Source organism: Typha latifolia, chromosome 9 (genome assembly GCF_019914945.1).
Source record: "Typha latifolia isolate L0001 chromosome 9, TyphaL0001v2, whole genome shotgun sequence".
Classification (NCBI taxonomy): Eukaryota; Viridiplantae; Streptophyta; class Magnoliopsida; order Poales; family Typhaceae; genus Typha; species Typha latifolia.
This window is the reverse complement of record NC_133094.1, coordinates 436,752-450,580: the sequence shown is the minus strand read 5'-3', so window position 1 is coordinate 450,580 and position 13,829 is coordinate 436,752. Positions and strand designations below refer to the sequence as shown.

The 13,829-nt window shown below is 38.4% G+C and overlaps 3 protein-coding genes and 1 long non-coding RNA gene across 5 annotated transcripts; 3 read left to right on the top strand and 1 right to left on the bottom strand.

The window, feature by feature from the left end:
- Positions 1-1,317: 1,317 nt before the first annotated feature.
- LOC140795316 (probable protein S-acyltransferase 7) lies at positions 1,318-4,948 on the bottom strand. The gene is made up of 5 exons (XM_073147813.1): positions 4,587-4,948; positions 3,735-3,917; positions 2,928-3,224; positions 2,213-2,446; positions 1,318-2,127 (listed from the first exon to the last, which is right to left on the bottom strand). Exons 1-5 carry the CDS (start codon positions 4,683-4,685, stop codon positions 1,600-1,602), a joined length of 1,341 nt encoding a protein of 446 aa, XP_073003914.1. The 5' UTR covers positions 4,686-4,948; the 3' UTR covers positions 1,318-1,599.
- A 1,487-nt stretch (positions 4,949-6,435) lies between these two features.
- On the top strand, positions 6,436-7,995 carry LOC140795394 (uncharacterized). The gene is made up of 3 exons (XM_073147930.1): positions 6,436-7,168; positions 7,579-7,649; positions 7,755-7,995. The coding sequence occupies exons 1-3, from the start codon at positions 6,661-6,663 to the stop codon at positions 7,914-7,916; spliced, it is 741 nt and encodes a 246-aa protein (XP_073004031.1). The 5' UTR covers positions 6,436-6,660; the 3' UTR covers positions 7,917-7,995.
- An 821-nt stretch (positions 7,996-8,816) lies between these two features.
- Positions 8,817-9,450, top strand: LOC140795590 (uncharacterized). Its single transcript, XR_012110315.1, has 2 exons — positions 8,817-9,035; positions 9,106-9,450. It is a non-coding gene; the product is annotated as an uncharacterized lncRNA (long non-coding RNA).
- Positions 9,451-11,804: 2,354 nt separating this feature from the next.
- On the top strand, positions 11,805-13,827 carry LOC140795003 (uncharacterized). 2 transcript variants are annotated; one of them, XM_073147362.1, is made up of 4 exons: positions 11,805-12,055; positions 12,156-12,402; positions 13,527-13,586; positions 13,685-13,827. In XM_073147362.1, the coding sequence occupies exons 2-4, from the start codon at positions 12,192-12,194 to the stop codon at positions 13,762-13,764; spliced, it is 351 nt and encodes a 116-aa protein (XP_073003463.1). In that variant the 5' UTR covers positions 11,805-12,055; positions 12,156-12,191; the 3' UTR covers positions 13,765-13,827. The 2 variants fall into 2 exon arrangements, with proteins under 2 accessions (XP_073003463.1, XP_073003464.1); XM_073147363.1 differs by having other exon boundaries at positions 11,817-12,055; positions 12,147-12,402.
- Positions 13,828-13,829: the final 2 nt, after the last annotated feature.

Here is a 13,829-nt window from a genome sequence, read left to right as displayed (position 1 = left end):
ACTATTCCTCTTTTTTGTTTGTCTGTTCATCATTCTCAAGGCACATATTATGGAATACTATTTACTGTACCACTTACATTACCTTTCAAACAACACAATGGTGCTCTGTTCTTTATTTCCACCTTCATCTCCATCTTTGGTTGTGGAAGTTTGAGAGTGAGGGATAAAGAATAATATTGTGTCCACTTAGAATGTAAAGCCCTTTATTTCTTGAAGAAGAATTGTTGCTCTAAGTCTATTGGGTTCCAACCTAGCTCATGCGTACATGAAGCCCTTTTTTATTGTCCAGCTCAAACTTGACATTCTAGGGGGTTACTTTAGGAATCTTCAAGGATGTTGTCTGATCTTCCATTCATCAACTAAATGCAACTTGCTGCAGGATCTTTGTTCTTTTACTTGAACTTTTTTGTTTTGATTATTTAGTGGAGAAGAAAAAGCTTAGTGCATCATCTAGAACACCTTTAACAATTGTTTTAGTTCTCATCTCTTATTACAAACTAAATGAGACACTTATGGAGGGCCTGCACTTTGAGGATATTCTGTATAGTTCTAATTCACAAAATTTTATGGAATTAAGCTATAAAATAGAGTAAGATAGCGTACATTTACTTTTCCTAAATTAACTATACTTTCTGTCTTACAATGCATACAAGAGCCACATTGCCTAAATTCCTACTACAACTGTACAATGTTGAGCTGGACTCCAAATATGAACTGGGGCAATGACGTGGCCACACGTGGCAAGGATCATGCAGCAAGTTGATGATCCCATGAAACCAGCTGTCAAAAGTTTTTCTGGAGCTCACTTGTGGGAATGATTCTGAGTAGCATTAGGGGGTGCAACAAAATTGGTTGCTTATTCAGATTGTGCTACCCATATATGGCATGTACTAGTAATGTGGGCATCATTTTATCCATCTTAAAACACCCACAGGATGCAAACTTCACTTTTATGGTGATCGCTTGGATGCCATCCAAAGAAAAAGAAAAGAAAAAATATTCCCATTTGAATGTCTTTTCAAGCAGCTAATCTAGAGAATCAAAATCAGTACCTCCTAAAACCATATCAAAAGTGATTCAGTAGTTGGTACTTCACAATTTCTATAAATCTCATAAAATCCTTATTATCAAAACTTAGGGACAAAATAAATCTGAAGATCTGATGTCCCAATACACAATTCTCATTCGTTATTTGCTTCTGATACAGAGCAATTAATCCAGCAACAAAACAAATCTTTCTCAAATCAAATGCAGCCAACAAAGCTTATCTTCTATCACCCTCACCCCTCGGATATTCAAGGCCAAATCTAAGCATCATGTTCCAAAAAGCAAGCAAATTAATATTTCCGAGTTACAGCATCAACAATATATACAACATCAACATCAAACTAAAGTTGAGACCACATAACCCAAGTCCTTGAAAGTGAAAAACAAAACACTCCAGAAACGAAAACCATTTAAGGAAGAGAATAAAATAGCAAAATCATCGTGAAATTTGAAGTAAAATGACTACCAATCCTGCTCCCAGACTAGAAACAGAAATAACAATTAGAAGCATCTCACATTTTCTAGCTGTGCATGCTTGAAATCAAACAGAGTTCACCGATGCCCTCCACTAACAGAATCACCGCCAATACCCAGCTGATTTGACTCCCCAGCTCCAGCTGCCAGGGCCAGAACTTCAGGTGACATCTCCCAGCTCCCACTTCTCCGACCCCAACTGGATCTCCTAGGGTGCAGTTGTGCCCGATTTTCCAAGCCCTCTGGTGGGAGCGGGCCCCTCCCTAAATCTGGGGATGCTTCGCCAGTCCTGTGATCCTTCTCATCCAACATGCTGCCCAAGCCTGCTTCTAGATCATTTATGTCTGTCGCTGCCCTTGCTTCATCCCACGCCACAGGCTTCCTCCCCATTTCGAGATCTCCAACAGCTCTCCCCATGTTTGGACTCATAAAACCACCACCTACTGTGCGTGGTTGTAATCCCTGTTCCCGTGGAACCCTCGCCCGGAATTTGTTTTTGGAAGGAGAGATTTGTGTGAAAAAGATCTCCTTGAAGTTCTCCACAACTCCTTTATTGTAGGGGTTGGCACGCCGATCATACCGATACCTGAAATTCTCATAAGTTGTCTGGCAGAGGAAGAGAGCAATCGATTAGAAATCAATATGTTCCCTCAAAAGTTCTTTGAGCAGGATCAGAAAATGCAGTAAATACCTGGTTGGTGCTCATAAGATATAGGTGGAAGACCGATAGACCACCAACAAACCACACTGAGATGAAAGTGTAGATTATTAGAACTATGGAAGCAGGAGTCTTGGTCATTGCTTTCCAGATTGTTGTCTGCTCAGCATTCTTGATCCTTATTATATACACCCAGCAGAATCCAAAAACATAGATGCAGAGAAGTGTTGTTGAGAAGACAAACATATAAAAGAAACGGTAATTCCGCTGCATCAAAAAATCAAGCATAAGAATGTTTCTAGTACAGTAATACAATGAGAATATTGCTGAATATGTTAATGAGTGAGCACATCTGAAAATGGAAGCTTAGCTGCTATATGAGCAACTCCTTTTACAACCAGTAATTCATTCAGCTCCATAATGTATAATTTGTCAGTTAAGGAAGAGAATGAATGAGGTTACCCATAAGCAGTGTGGGCTGAAGCAAACTAAAGAGACAACCTTAAAATAGGTGATTCATAAACATTATTAACTCCACAAGTTAAAATTTTTTCCTAAATTCCTATTCAAATCTTAAACTAGCCGAGCCTCAGCATATAAGCAGAGCTGCAGTTGCTCGGTTTCTTTAATCCTTTATCCCAACACAAGGCTGCCAAAATTCAATATTCCTATTAGCTCAGATCATGACAGCCATAGCTTAAACAAAAAACAGTAACAAGTATCTTTGTTCATCAATTCTCAAACTTACAAGTCCTATGCATTGTCCAACCCATGGGCAGTGGTGATCAAAACGTTCAACACAATTATTGCAAATAGAGCAGTGGGAGCAGCGAGGAGGTCGGTAGAGCATGCAAGTATCACAATATTTTATCTTCACAGTTATCCCATTGACAGTGACATCCTTTATTCGAGGTATGCGTAACTGTGGAGTATGACTACCTCCAGCTTCAGTATTCCCATCACCTACTTCAGGTTCTGGAGGATGTTTATTACGAGGTATAATCCCGGGATCTCTCCCAGATGTGAGAAGCAGAAGAGTCAAATCCTGGGCAAAGAAGGAACAAACATTAAATTAACATAAAAGACAAGGTTAAAACATTGGATGTCATAACATGTGCTAGATATAAGAAGTCACTAGAAACTCAAACTTGATAAGGGAGTATATTTCATTTAGCTGCATTTTGCACAACATAAGGTGATAGTAATTTCATTAATAGCTGTAATCACAGTACGCACCACATATCTTATAGTTCTTTAATAAAATGTTGGACACTAAGACAAGAAAAAAAATTGTAGACTAATTGCAAGCTTTTAGAATTCCTATAACCCAATAAGTACTAAATTATGTCATAATCCCTGATCAATACACAAAAAGATAAAAGGTCAAGTTTTCTTATATTAAAAAAATAACTGCATTGTAAATAAGAGCATATGCAAACTCAGGTATGCAAGACTAATCAATGCCATATCAAGCTGCCCAAAATCACGCTTCATGACATGTTGCAAGTAAATGTAAAGAAATAATACAGAAGTCTAGGGCAGAAGTGATACTCACATATAAGGTAAACACAACTGCTACTACCATTATAGATATTCCCAAGCGATGAGAAAAATCATCCATAAGTTTTCTGGCAACGAACACGCAAAAAATTGATATTGGTGCAACAATCAGGAGAATGGTGAGAAACAAAGATCTCACATCAGGTCCAAATATAAACCTCCCTTGCAGAAAAAATACCTATAAGAGCATAATTAATATGTTACTGATAAATTCCTTGTTCAAATTCATAAAAATAAGGCCATCAGTCATTCAGCTTCATGTAATTTATTATAAAGTAAACGAACTAGCCCGACAATCATGTCAAGGGAATTACTCAATTACACCCAAAATGAGTTCAACGGCTAAAATAATTTAGTAACCAAAACCATTTTCTCCTCCTCAGTTCGATCTTGGTATAGGATGGACTTTCTTTCATGATTAAAACTGCCATGAACTACTCAGATAAATATTGTATAATGGTTGCACGAAGATAGTTGATCCACAAGTAAGGTGAAAAAAGGGGAAAAAGTTTAACAGATAATTTATCTCTGTATCCTTCCAACAAATAATAGACAATGACATGCTCTTCTTTGTCGATGGCCAAAAATTAAATCAATTGCTAAAAGTAATAGACCCATTGCAAGTGAGCAAATTAAAGCATAACTATCTCTGCACCGAACTCCAGTTGGACAAATAAGAACATCAAAAAGTTAAATCTTATCCTTCCCTCCACTGTAGCTCAGATCTCAAAACCGAAACCCAGCCTCCAGAAGGAAAAGGAACTACAAAACCCCTAAAATCCCGCATCTAAAAAGAGAAACACATACGGATCTAGACCCAGATAGCGAGAGAGATAGAGAGACTTACGTTGCTTCCCTTCCAGACCTCGTAAAACCTAGGTCCCTCGGCGTCCGCCGCACCATCGGCGGCTGCACCCGAACCCCGAGGATTTGGGACCCCGTACATTATTTGCCTTCGAGCTCTCTCCTCCTCCACCTTCTTCTTCCGCCGGAACCCTAGAAAATATAGAAGGCGATGAGATCTCTCTGACGGCTTGCACCCCCTCAAACCACTACATCCCCGCCGCAGCTCCACGGAGCGGCATCAGATCTAGCCCTCAGCGCCGCCAATCTCCTCCGCCGCCAATGGCGCTCGAGCTCCCCTTCGCTTTTGGTTCTCCGACAAGAGAAAGATTGTACAGAGAGGAAGGAGAGAAAGAGAGAGAGAGCGAGAGAGAGAGAGAGAGTTATGGAAAATTTTTGGGGGTTTTGGTTGAGCTGCGACACGTGGCAGACTATTACAGAGTAAATGACGGCAAATAGGACCGGACCGGGAAAAAGAACTCGAAACAGGTGGTGGCCCCCACTACTAGTGTGAGACCGATCCCTCTACTGAACTAATCTGCATTCCAATTGAAAGAATAATCAAAATTTCTATTTTCCAAAGGATTAATTATATTTTTTAACCTCTCAACTATCACTACGTGTGACATTCACCACCCCCCTTCACAAAAAATGGAGACATGTACCTCTAAATTATTGCATAATATAATTATATTTCTAAACTCCCTCTATTAAAATTCTGTTAAAAATATTAAAATATTAACTGACTAATTAGATGGATAAAAATGTTTTTGTTTTCTCTTCCCTTTTCTTATTAGAACTAGATTTTAAAGAGAATAGAGAAGATCAATTTAAAATTTAATATTTAGAAAAGTTATCATAAATGCTACTAGAAACAAAAAGATATAAGTTCGTCAATTTTTTAAAATTATTTATATATTAAAATTGCTAATGAATTATTGACGGGAAGGATTTAGTGATACATTGAAATAGTTAGCTAAGGGATCGAGATATAATTAATAATTACATACCTAATGTCTAGCATACAATAATTGACTTACATTGAAACACCTACAACTAGATTGCAACTTTAGGTCACTGGCTACACTAAAATAATTGTATAACTAGGACTATTCAAACTACACAAGAGTCATGTGTGGCTAATTTTCTTATGCTTAGAACAATCTATGAATAGCTAAGGCAATTATGAGAATTTTAATACAAAATTTCAACCAATGCGGCTAAGAGAGGGAGATGGCTTTGTCAAAGTATTGCATTGAATTTTGATTGGAACATAAGGTCGGGGTTGCCATTACTTGAACGTTGTCAAAAGTCTTCGCCAATATTGGGTTCTATTTTTATATTTTAATTTCAATATTTGTCATAAATTTTCTTAGCCCCTTTATTCCTATATGGATAAGACTTCAAAGGGATTGAAGAAGGACAACTAATTTAACCGTCTGTGGAAAGATTGGTATGAAACCGGAGCCAAATCGGATATTATCCAACCACTTTCAGCCCCTAATTACACAAGCTACCAAAAGAAACGGAATCGAAAAGAAGGAAACGCAAACAAATACAGCCTGGGTTATTACCTGGTCCCATCTGTCCTCCACTCGCTCGAGGACACGTCAGCATATCAGCCAGTTCGGCGGTTGGCCCCACCTGTCAGAGCTGGAGTATAGCGGCTGCCGCAACCACAAGGGCTCTAATTCCGGCACCATCTAGAAGACGGCAGGCCATCTCCATTCCAGGGCGTAGGAATTCGCTGCAACCCACGTATTCAGTGGCTAGAAAGGCAACGGCGAATAAAATGTAGCAAGGTATCCAGCGCAGGAAATTCCAGCATTTAGTTTATGCATACGATCTTCATCCTATCTCCAATCGAACGGTTGGACGTTCGACGGTTGAGATCCCTTCTTCCCAATAATGGAACTGTTTCCCCCCGGGAAACCCTCTCCGCCGCCCCTTCGGCCTCTAAGCCCTACCCTTAATCCGTTCCTTCCAAATACATTCCTCGTTCTTCCCGTCTCTCTTGATCGCTTCTCTGGCCTCGCGATAACCCCAAGGGAAGGATCACCGGACCCCGTCTCTTCCGGATGGGGTGCGGGGCGTCGAAGATGGAGGCGGACGGGCAGCTCACCCCCGGGCTGCGGCCGATCCGGAGGAGGATCGAGGAGGTGAAGCGGCGGCGGAGGCGGAGGTCGAGGAGGTACAGCATCGTCTCGACCACCGAGCTCCTCCGCTCCGAGGAAACAGACGCTGACGTGGACGGTGGAAGCTCGTCCAGGACAATGAAGATGAAGGCAGCGGCGGTGGCGCCGGAGCCCGAAGAGGCGGTGCTGGAGGAGGTGGAGGAGGAGGAGGAGGAGGAGAAGAAGAAGGAAGAGACCATCGGATCGGAGGAAGAGATAAAGGAGAAAGAAGAGGAGGAGGAGGAGATAAAGGAGAAAGAGGAGGAGGAGGAGGAGACGAAGGAGGAAGAGGAGAAAGAGGAGGAGGAGGCATTGGAGAATCCGGGATCGCCGAGTCTTAGGTTCTACTACTTGGAAGCGGTTCACGACTCGGACGATGACTCGGTGAAATCAATGGGTTTCCAAGGAAAAGGTACGTTCGTATCCCGTTATTCGGTGTTCTTTTTCGCAAATAAACACGTGCATGTTGAACTTCATGCAAAAAAGGTCTCTCTCTTTTTAATATTTGCAAGTTGAGTCCCCTCTTTCTCCAGGTATATTTGCAACAGAATACTAAAGAACTTTCTTACTAAAAACACCTTCTCCGCTTGCTAACAAGTAAAAATGAGGAGGCTTTTGCAATATTGTTAAAGACAGGTGGTTATTTGCAAGAAGTGTCTTGTTTCATAGCATTATACCATGGCAAATATGCACTGTTAATTGCATTCTGATACTGTCTTATGATTTAACGAGTGATGTAAGCCTTGTGCATGAGGATTTGTTTTCTCATTAATGCTCACAAGTTCTTAAATAATCCACTTGATTACATGCAAATGAATGCAGAGAAACTTAATGAAATTAAAGACAAGGCACATGAAACAGAGGAGAGCACTGAATCACCAGATTCAAGTGAGGTATGCTTTCTTCTTAAAGGACAAGAATTATAATTTTCTCAAGTGAGTCATCTAATGGGCTAACTAAATTAGAACTAAATAGTCTTTGTTCTTCTTCTTCTTTAGACACAGGAGTCAGGATTCAAGCCACTCAAGAAGGAAAAAGGGAAGAGAATCCTAGCTCTATCAAAGGCACCCAGCGCCGTCCGTCAGTTCTTCAATGTGAAGAACTGCTATAGCAACAATTCTGCAGCACCTCATCATGAGAAATCCCCATCCGTTAGCTGAAAAGGCTGCTTAGATTCAATTGTTGCTCTCCAAATGATTAATACTTGGAAACCTTATCTCCTATTAATTATTAGAACTATATTTGTTGTATGGTGTTTGTTACAATGCCAAGTCTGCAACAGACGGCGATTTGTTGCCCTCAGTTCAGTTCATCTTTCATGAACTTTCCTGTAATTGGGAAACACATTCAACAAAATATTTGTTTGCTTTAATTGTTCAAGGTTGTGCATGAAGTCCTGTGTAGACTTTGGCTTTGCATGTCTGTGTACTGATTTCTCCTTTCACTTTCAAGAAATATTTAGGCATATTGCGCCACAGTGTTGTTGTTGTAAACGCCAAAATGCTGTAGATATCTACGAAAGTTAAATCCCTTTCAGAGAACCAAATCTTTTTCCCACTGACCACCATCTGGGGAGAAACTGTTATGATCTTGGTATGGAATTATGCATTCTTCGAGCATAAAGAATTAAAGAGGGTGAGAAATGCACTATAATCTTTGTCATGTAGCCATGTTGCTATGAAGATTCTTTGATCATATGCTATGTGAGCATCTTACTTTGTATACAAGGTCAATAACCTCCATTCATGCCTAAATGGGAAATTTCTAATAATAGCAAAAGCAAAAGAAATCTTCTATTCTTCTAAATTATGTGACCCACTGTTCCTGAGAGACCTTTTAGGGGTTATGCTTGTTCACCAGCTCAAAAAAAAAAATATCAGTAAGATGGTAAGAATGCAACTAGGCAAGTAGGTTTTGAGGTTGATATGAGCAACAGCACAATAGCATGCCAAGAATATATTCTGTATTAAAGCCAGATCTCAAATCTTTCCTTTCCACATCTATAAATTCATGCCTAAGAACTCAATGCAAGCAAATCAAGGAGCTAACCACAGCAGAAGAGAAGTCTTACATGGTGATAAGAGTCTATCTTAGGTAGCCAAGGATGACTTGCCGGTAACCTCAAGGAGGTTTCGAGTATCTCGAAAGCTCTTTGTGGCTTTATTGGCAGTCTCCTTGGCTAATCTGACTGCTTCTTATCTTCCATGCTAGACGTGCATCTCTTCTTTAATACCAAGTGAGCTTGATCATAAGGTTTTCACACTTCTACAGGAATGCAGGTATATAAAAGGTAAATTAAATGAATGCTTGACAAATTAAAGCTTTTAATGATTCTCGTGATGCTTCTAGGTGCAGAACAAACAACAATAGCTCGGGAAATGGGCTTCGCAATCGATACTAAATTTCGAGATCATTCTGTCATGTGTTCATGTTTTGGTGTTTCAATAGGCAGAAGGAATTTGTTACTTTGCAGCTTCATGAAGATTGTAAGCAGCTCTCTTAGTTGGCCATGATGGCATGACGTGGTTAATCTGATTGCTGTCTCTATTGAGTTGGCAGCTCATCAATCCTAGATTCTAGCAAGAAACGCATTTATCTGTACTTACTTGTAACTTTTTTATTGACAGATTTCCTATTGTAATGGAAGTATTATGCAAGGATTCATTTTAATAAAAGAAAATCAAGGTTGAACAACTATCCTAGCATTCAGAGCGAAAGCAGAACTCAGTCTGTGTTGTTGATGGATCATAAACTATTAGCTTGATCACCTAGAGAGAATGACATAGGTGAATAAGTTCACTTTCAGATTAATCTGAATGGCTTCATATTCTTGTTGTAGTTGGTCTAGCCAGATTACGGTTCATCGTTGTTCATCCTTCTACATTTCAGTTTCTGAATCTACCTATCCGTAAACTTTATAAAGATATTTATACATGATGGTTTCAATACAATAATCTGAATGGAGAAACACCTATATCCTTTACAAAGTCAAATGCATGCATGTTAGAGAACAAAAGCTTTGCCACTGACTGGCATCGAAATCGAATGGTTCGTTCTTGGAGCATAAAGAGAGTGAAATTTTTTCTGATTCTCTGTTATTTGAGCATCTTATATAGAATAAGGTCAATGGCCTCAATTCATTCCAAAAGAGGAAAACTAATGGCCAGACTACGTCGGTATAGCTCATTTTCATGACACATTTTATGGAATCTTACTGTAAAAGCAGAGAAAATGAAACTTAACTTTAAGTTCATATTCAAATCTAAAATCCAAACTAAAATCTAGGTACTAATAACATCCATGGAGTCCACTTAAATCACCACCAAAAGATTAAATGACTACCAATCTTTTGAATATGCTTCCACAAATGTACATGGGACACTTGATTTCCTATTTTTTCTCCTCTGAATTCTGACAAGGACCATGACGGCAATGGAAAGATGCATTGGAGATAAAACTCACTCCTTTTTAGCCGAAGAAGTTTCGCATTATTTTCGAAATGCTTTACTATCACCTGAAAGCCAAAATTTCAATGCTTGCTAGGCACAAGTCAAATATCCAATTTGGAGGGAACCCAAAACCTTTAGTTAGTGGTGAATGCCATTGACTTTATCATGATGACAATTGAGGATTTCAGTTGACGTTGTTATGGAATAAAATCTACCACAAAGAATGAGAGGAAAAGGTGAGAAAAAAAAGAAAAGAAAAAAGGTCATGGAATCTCCTTTGCTGTGATCTTCTAAAAGCAAGGCATCTTGCAACTTGATCACTGTCTTCTCTTATTAGAAGCAGATGACGTGTTGTGTTAAACCAAAGAGAAATTAGTGGTTCCACAATGGAACAACAAAACTCTTTGACCTCAGGAGAATTCATGAGAGAATATATGCACTTCACTAATAAAAAGATAGAGACAGGAAAAAGCTATGGACGAGGCAAATTGATGTGGATGAAGAGAGTATGCAGAGCAGATTGAATCCTGTCTAATTCCTTGCCACACTATTAACTGCCAAGGCAACACCACTCCATCTCAACAGCAAAAAGAGTTCTTTTTTTTTTACAAAAAAAGAGGTCTTACGTAGAGATTAAAGAGTTTCTCTTTGATAGCCAAGGATGGCTTGCCTATGTCCTCTTGAAGCTAATAAAATCCAAGGAAAATTATATTTTATACGCAATGGTTAGGTCTAAAATTATTTTGTCTCCTTATCATTTTATTTGTGTCACTTTATCTTCTTATAGTTATATTCAATTAAAATAATTATTTTTTTAAATAAAGTTGTAGAAGATTGAATAAATTTTCTAATACATCTAAAAAAATATTAATAAAATTTAAAATAATAAAAATATGATAAATATATATATATATTTTTTTAAATTCAATACGTATTTGATTAAATATGATAAAAAAATAATAGTTTTGGATTAAATATAGAGGTAGGGTGATATAAATGGAACTAAGAAAGATAAAGTAAATTTAAGCATAATTACAATTATAATTTATCCTAAAATCTATTCCCTCTCATGCTTGAAAGCTCTACTGTAAGTGTTCAAGTATACATAAAATTGATTAGGTGGTCTAATTAATCAACGAAATTTTGACAAACCCTGTAATAAAATTAACCCTCCTCTCCAAATACAATACAAAGGATCAGATAAATCCAGAGGCCCATATGTTTGGACTCGGACACAAGTCCAAATCTGACTAGGAACAAGGACGACTAGGCTAATGCTTATCAAGCTTTATTATCACACGAATTATTAGTCCTTATCGTGTACTATATTTGCATCCGAGGAAAAGAATTTTTTTTAATAATATTTATGTACTTTAACTTTTATAAATTGTATCAAAAAAAAGTTAATGAGATATCACCGGGAGGCGGGAGCTCAGTAGAATCGGAAGCTAATTTTTTTATGCAGATGTAGCGATTTAAATTATTATTTTTAATTATTTATGTGTGACGTTTGAGCTTTTATTATTTCGGTTGAATAAAACCCTAAAATTTCATTATAAATCCATAATAAGATATATTAAAATCTCATAAGAAATTCTAATCCTAATAATTGATCACAACCTTCCATTAGATCCCTCGTATTCCCAATTTATCCAGAGAAAGATTAGAAGACAGCTGGATATTTGCAGAAGGGTCAACAGAGAGGAGAGAGTAAAAAAAAAAAAAATCTCCAGATCCAAAGGCTTATAATTTCGCCATTTCTACGATCACAAGGAGGAGGAGGAGGAAGAAGAAGAAGAAGGCAATGAGTTACCAGCAATTCCCTCCTCAAGAACCCTACCCGCCACCAGGTAAAAGACTCCTCCTTTCCTCAAAATTCCCTCTTTTTCCAAGGTGAATTCTTGCTAATTGTTTCATATTTTTTTGGGGATCGATATTGAGTTGTTGCAGGGTATTCACCGCCTTACCCACCTCCACCTCCGCCGTATGGGGCTTCTGCTCCTCCTCTTTACCCTCCTCCTCCGCCGCATCATCAGGGAGGAGGATACTCCCCACCCCCTCCTCATGGTTACCAGGGCTATTTCTCTCAGGGTTTCCCTCCTCCTCCACCTCCACCTCAATCGCATGTCTACTACCACAGCCACAGCCACGACCACAGCCATGGCGGTGACTCCTGCTTCTCATTCTTACGAGGATGGTATGCATCTCTTATTTGCTTCACTTTTGTTGTATCTTTTGAGGCTTTCTAGTGGGTTTTATAGCATCTCTCTTTTCAATTTACAAGAACTTGTGGTGGCAAAAATGGGGTTTTCAGTTTTCCTGGATTAGACAAGGTTAGATCTTGTGGTGGATAATATAATTGATTGATTCCATTAGAAAGAGCAGCAAATTCGTCGTAAGAACTCTTTGTGAATTTGTGATGATGAAACCGAGAGTGTTAAATTATAGTATTTCACGTTACTGACTTACAATGATTCTCTCTTCCTCTTTTACCTGCCCCAAAATATGTGATGCGATGCAAATTACTGCAGATATTGTTTATAATGATCTATTCAAGCAATTCTAGGCTTTACATCTCACAGCACTTTACCTCTTCTCATAATCTGTTGGATTGCTGCTAATTTGGATTATGATCTACAGAAAGTAAATTTTGTTTGGCATTTTGGCTTTATTTAAGTTCTCCCTAGTCTCTAAAGAAAGAAGTAACCTTTTCCCCCCTTCTTCTTGATCTTTTCGATATATAGATTATCTTTCATAGGTTTGCTAGAGACTTGCCTGCGGAGTTTCCTGGCAAATCTGCTCTTATTCTTAATTTTCTTTGCTCAGGAATGAGAATATTTCAGGCTGTCTTCGAAAATTGGCACTGGCCCTAAAATCTCATTGAATTTCCATTTGAACTTCTCAACATCATGGTCAGAAAGGCTTGGGTGATGAACTTTGATCCTCAATTAGCACAGATCAAGCCACGAGACCAACTGTATCTGCTCTTCATTTTCTTATTTAATTCCAATTAGACTTAAGTGATGCGCTAAAATCAGTCGGTCGTTGTGATTAAGAGGATATAACAAGAAACTATAGTCGCCAAAAATAAAAGCCACTCCACTTCCTTATCCACATAATAAGTGCCAAACTTTTCTCTTTCTTTACTGTTTAGATAGAGAATCATCAACTTAAATATGGTCACATCACAAGATCGTCTTGTTTTCTGAAGATAACTATTTTGCTTTTCATCTAGTGTCTGGTTATCTTCCTCATCAATATTTTGGGTTCATAATCTCTCATTGGTTAATGAAATGTATCATCTTCTTTTTGATGTTGCAGTGCAGCTGCTCTTTGCTGCTGTTGCATACTGGAGGAATGCTGCTTCTAAGAAATCCTACTGTGAGCTTCCTTCTGGTGTCTGAAAATTTTAGTTGGCATTATTGCTGATTTTTCTTGCACTTATTTATTTTCTTGATATTATTCTGCATGCCCCACAGATATATGTTCACAGAGCAGTACAGGACTTGGAGAGTACTTTGATGGAAGTAATAGTTGCTATTTGTGTATTCCCTGTTAAAATAAACTATATTACTTGTAAGCCAGATCAATTATACATAAATTCAGTTACTTGGTTTGCCAATA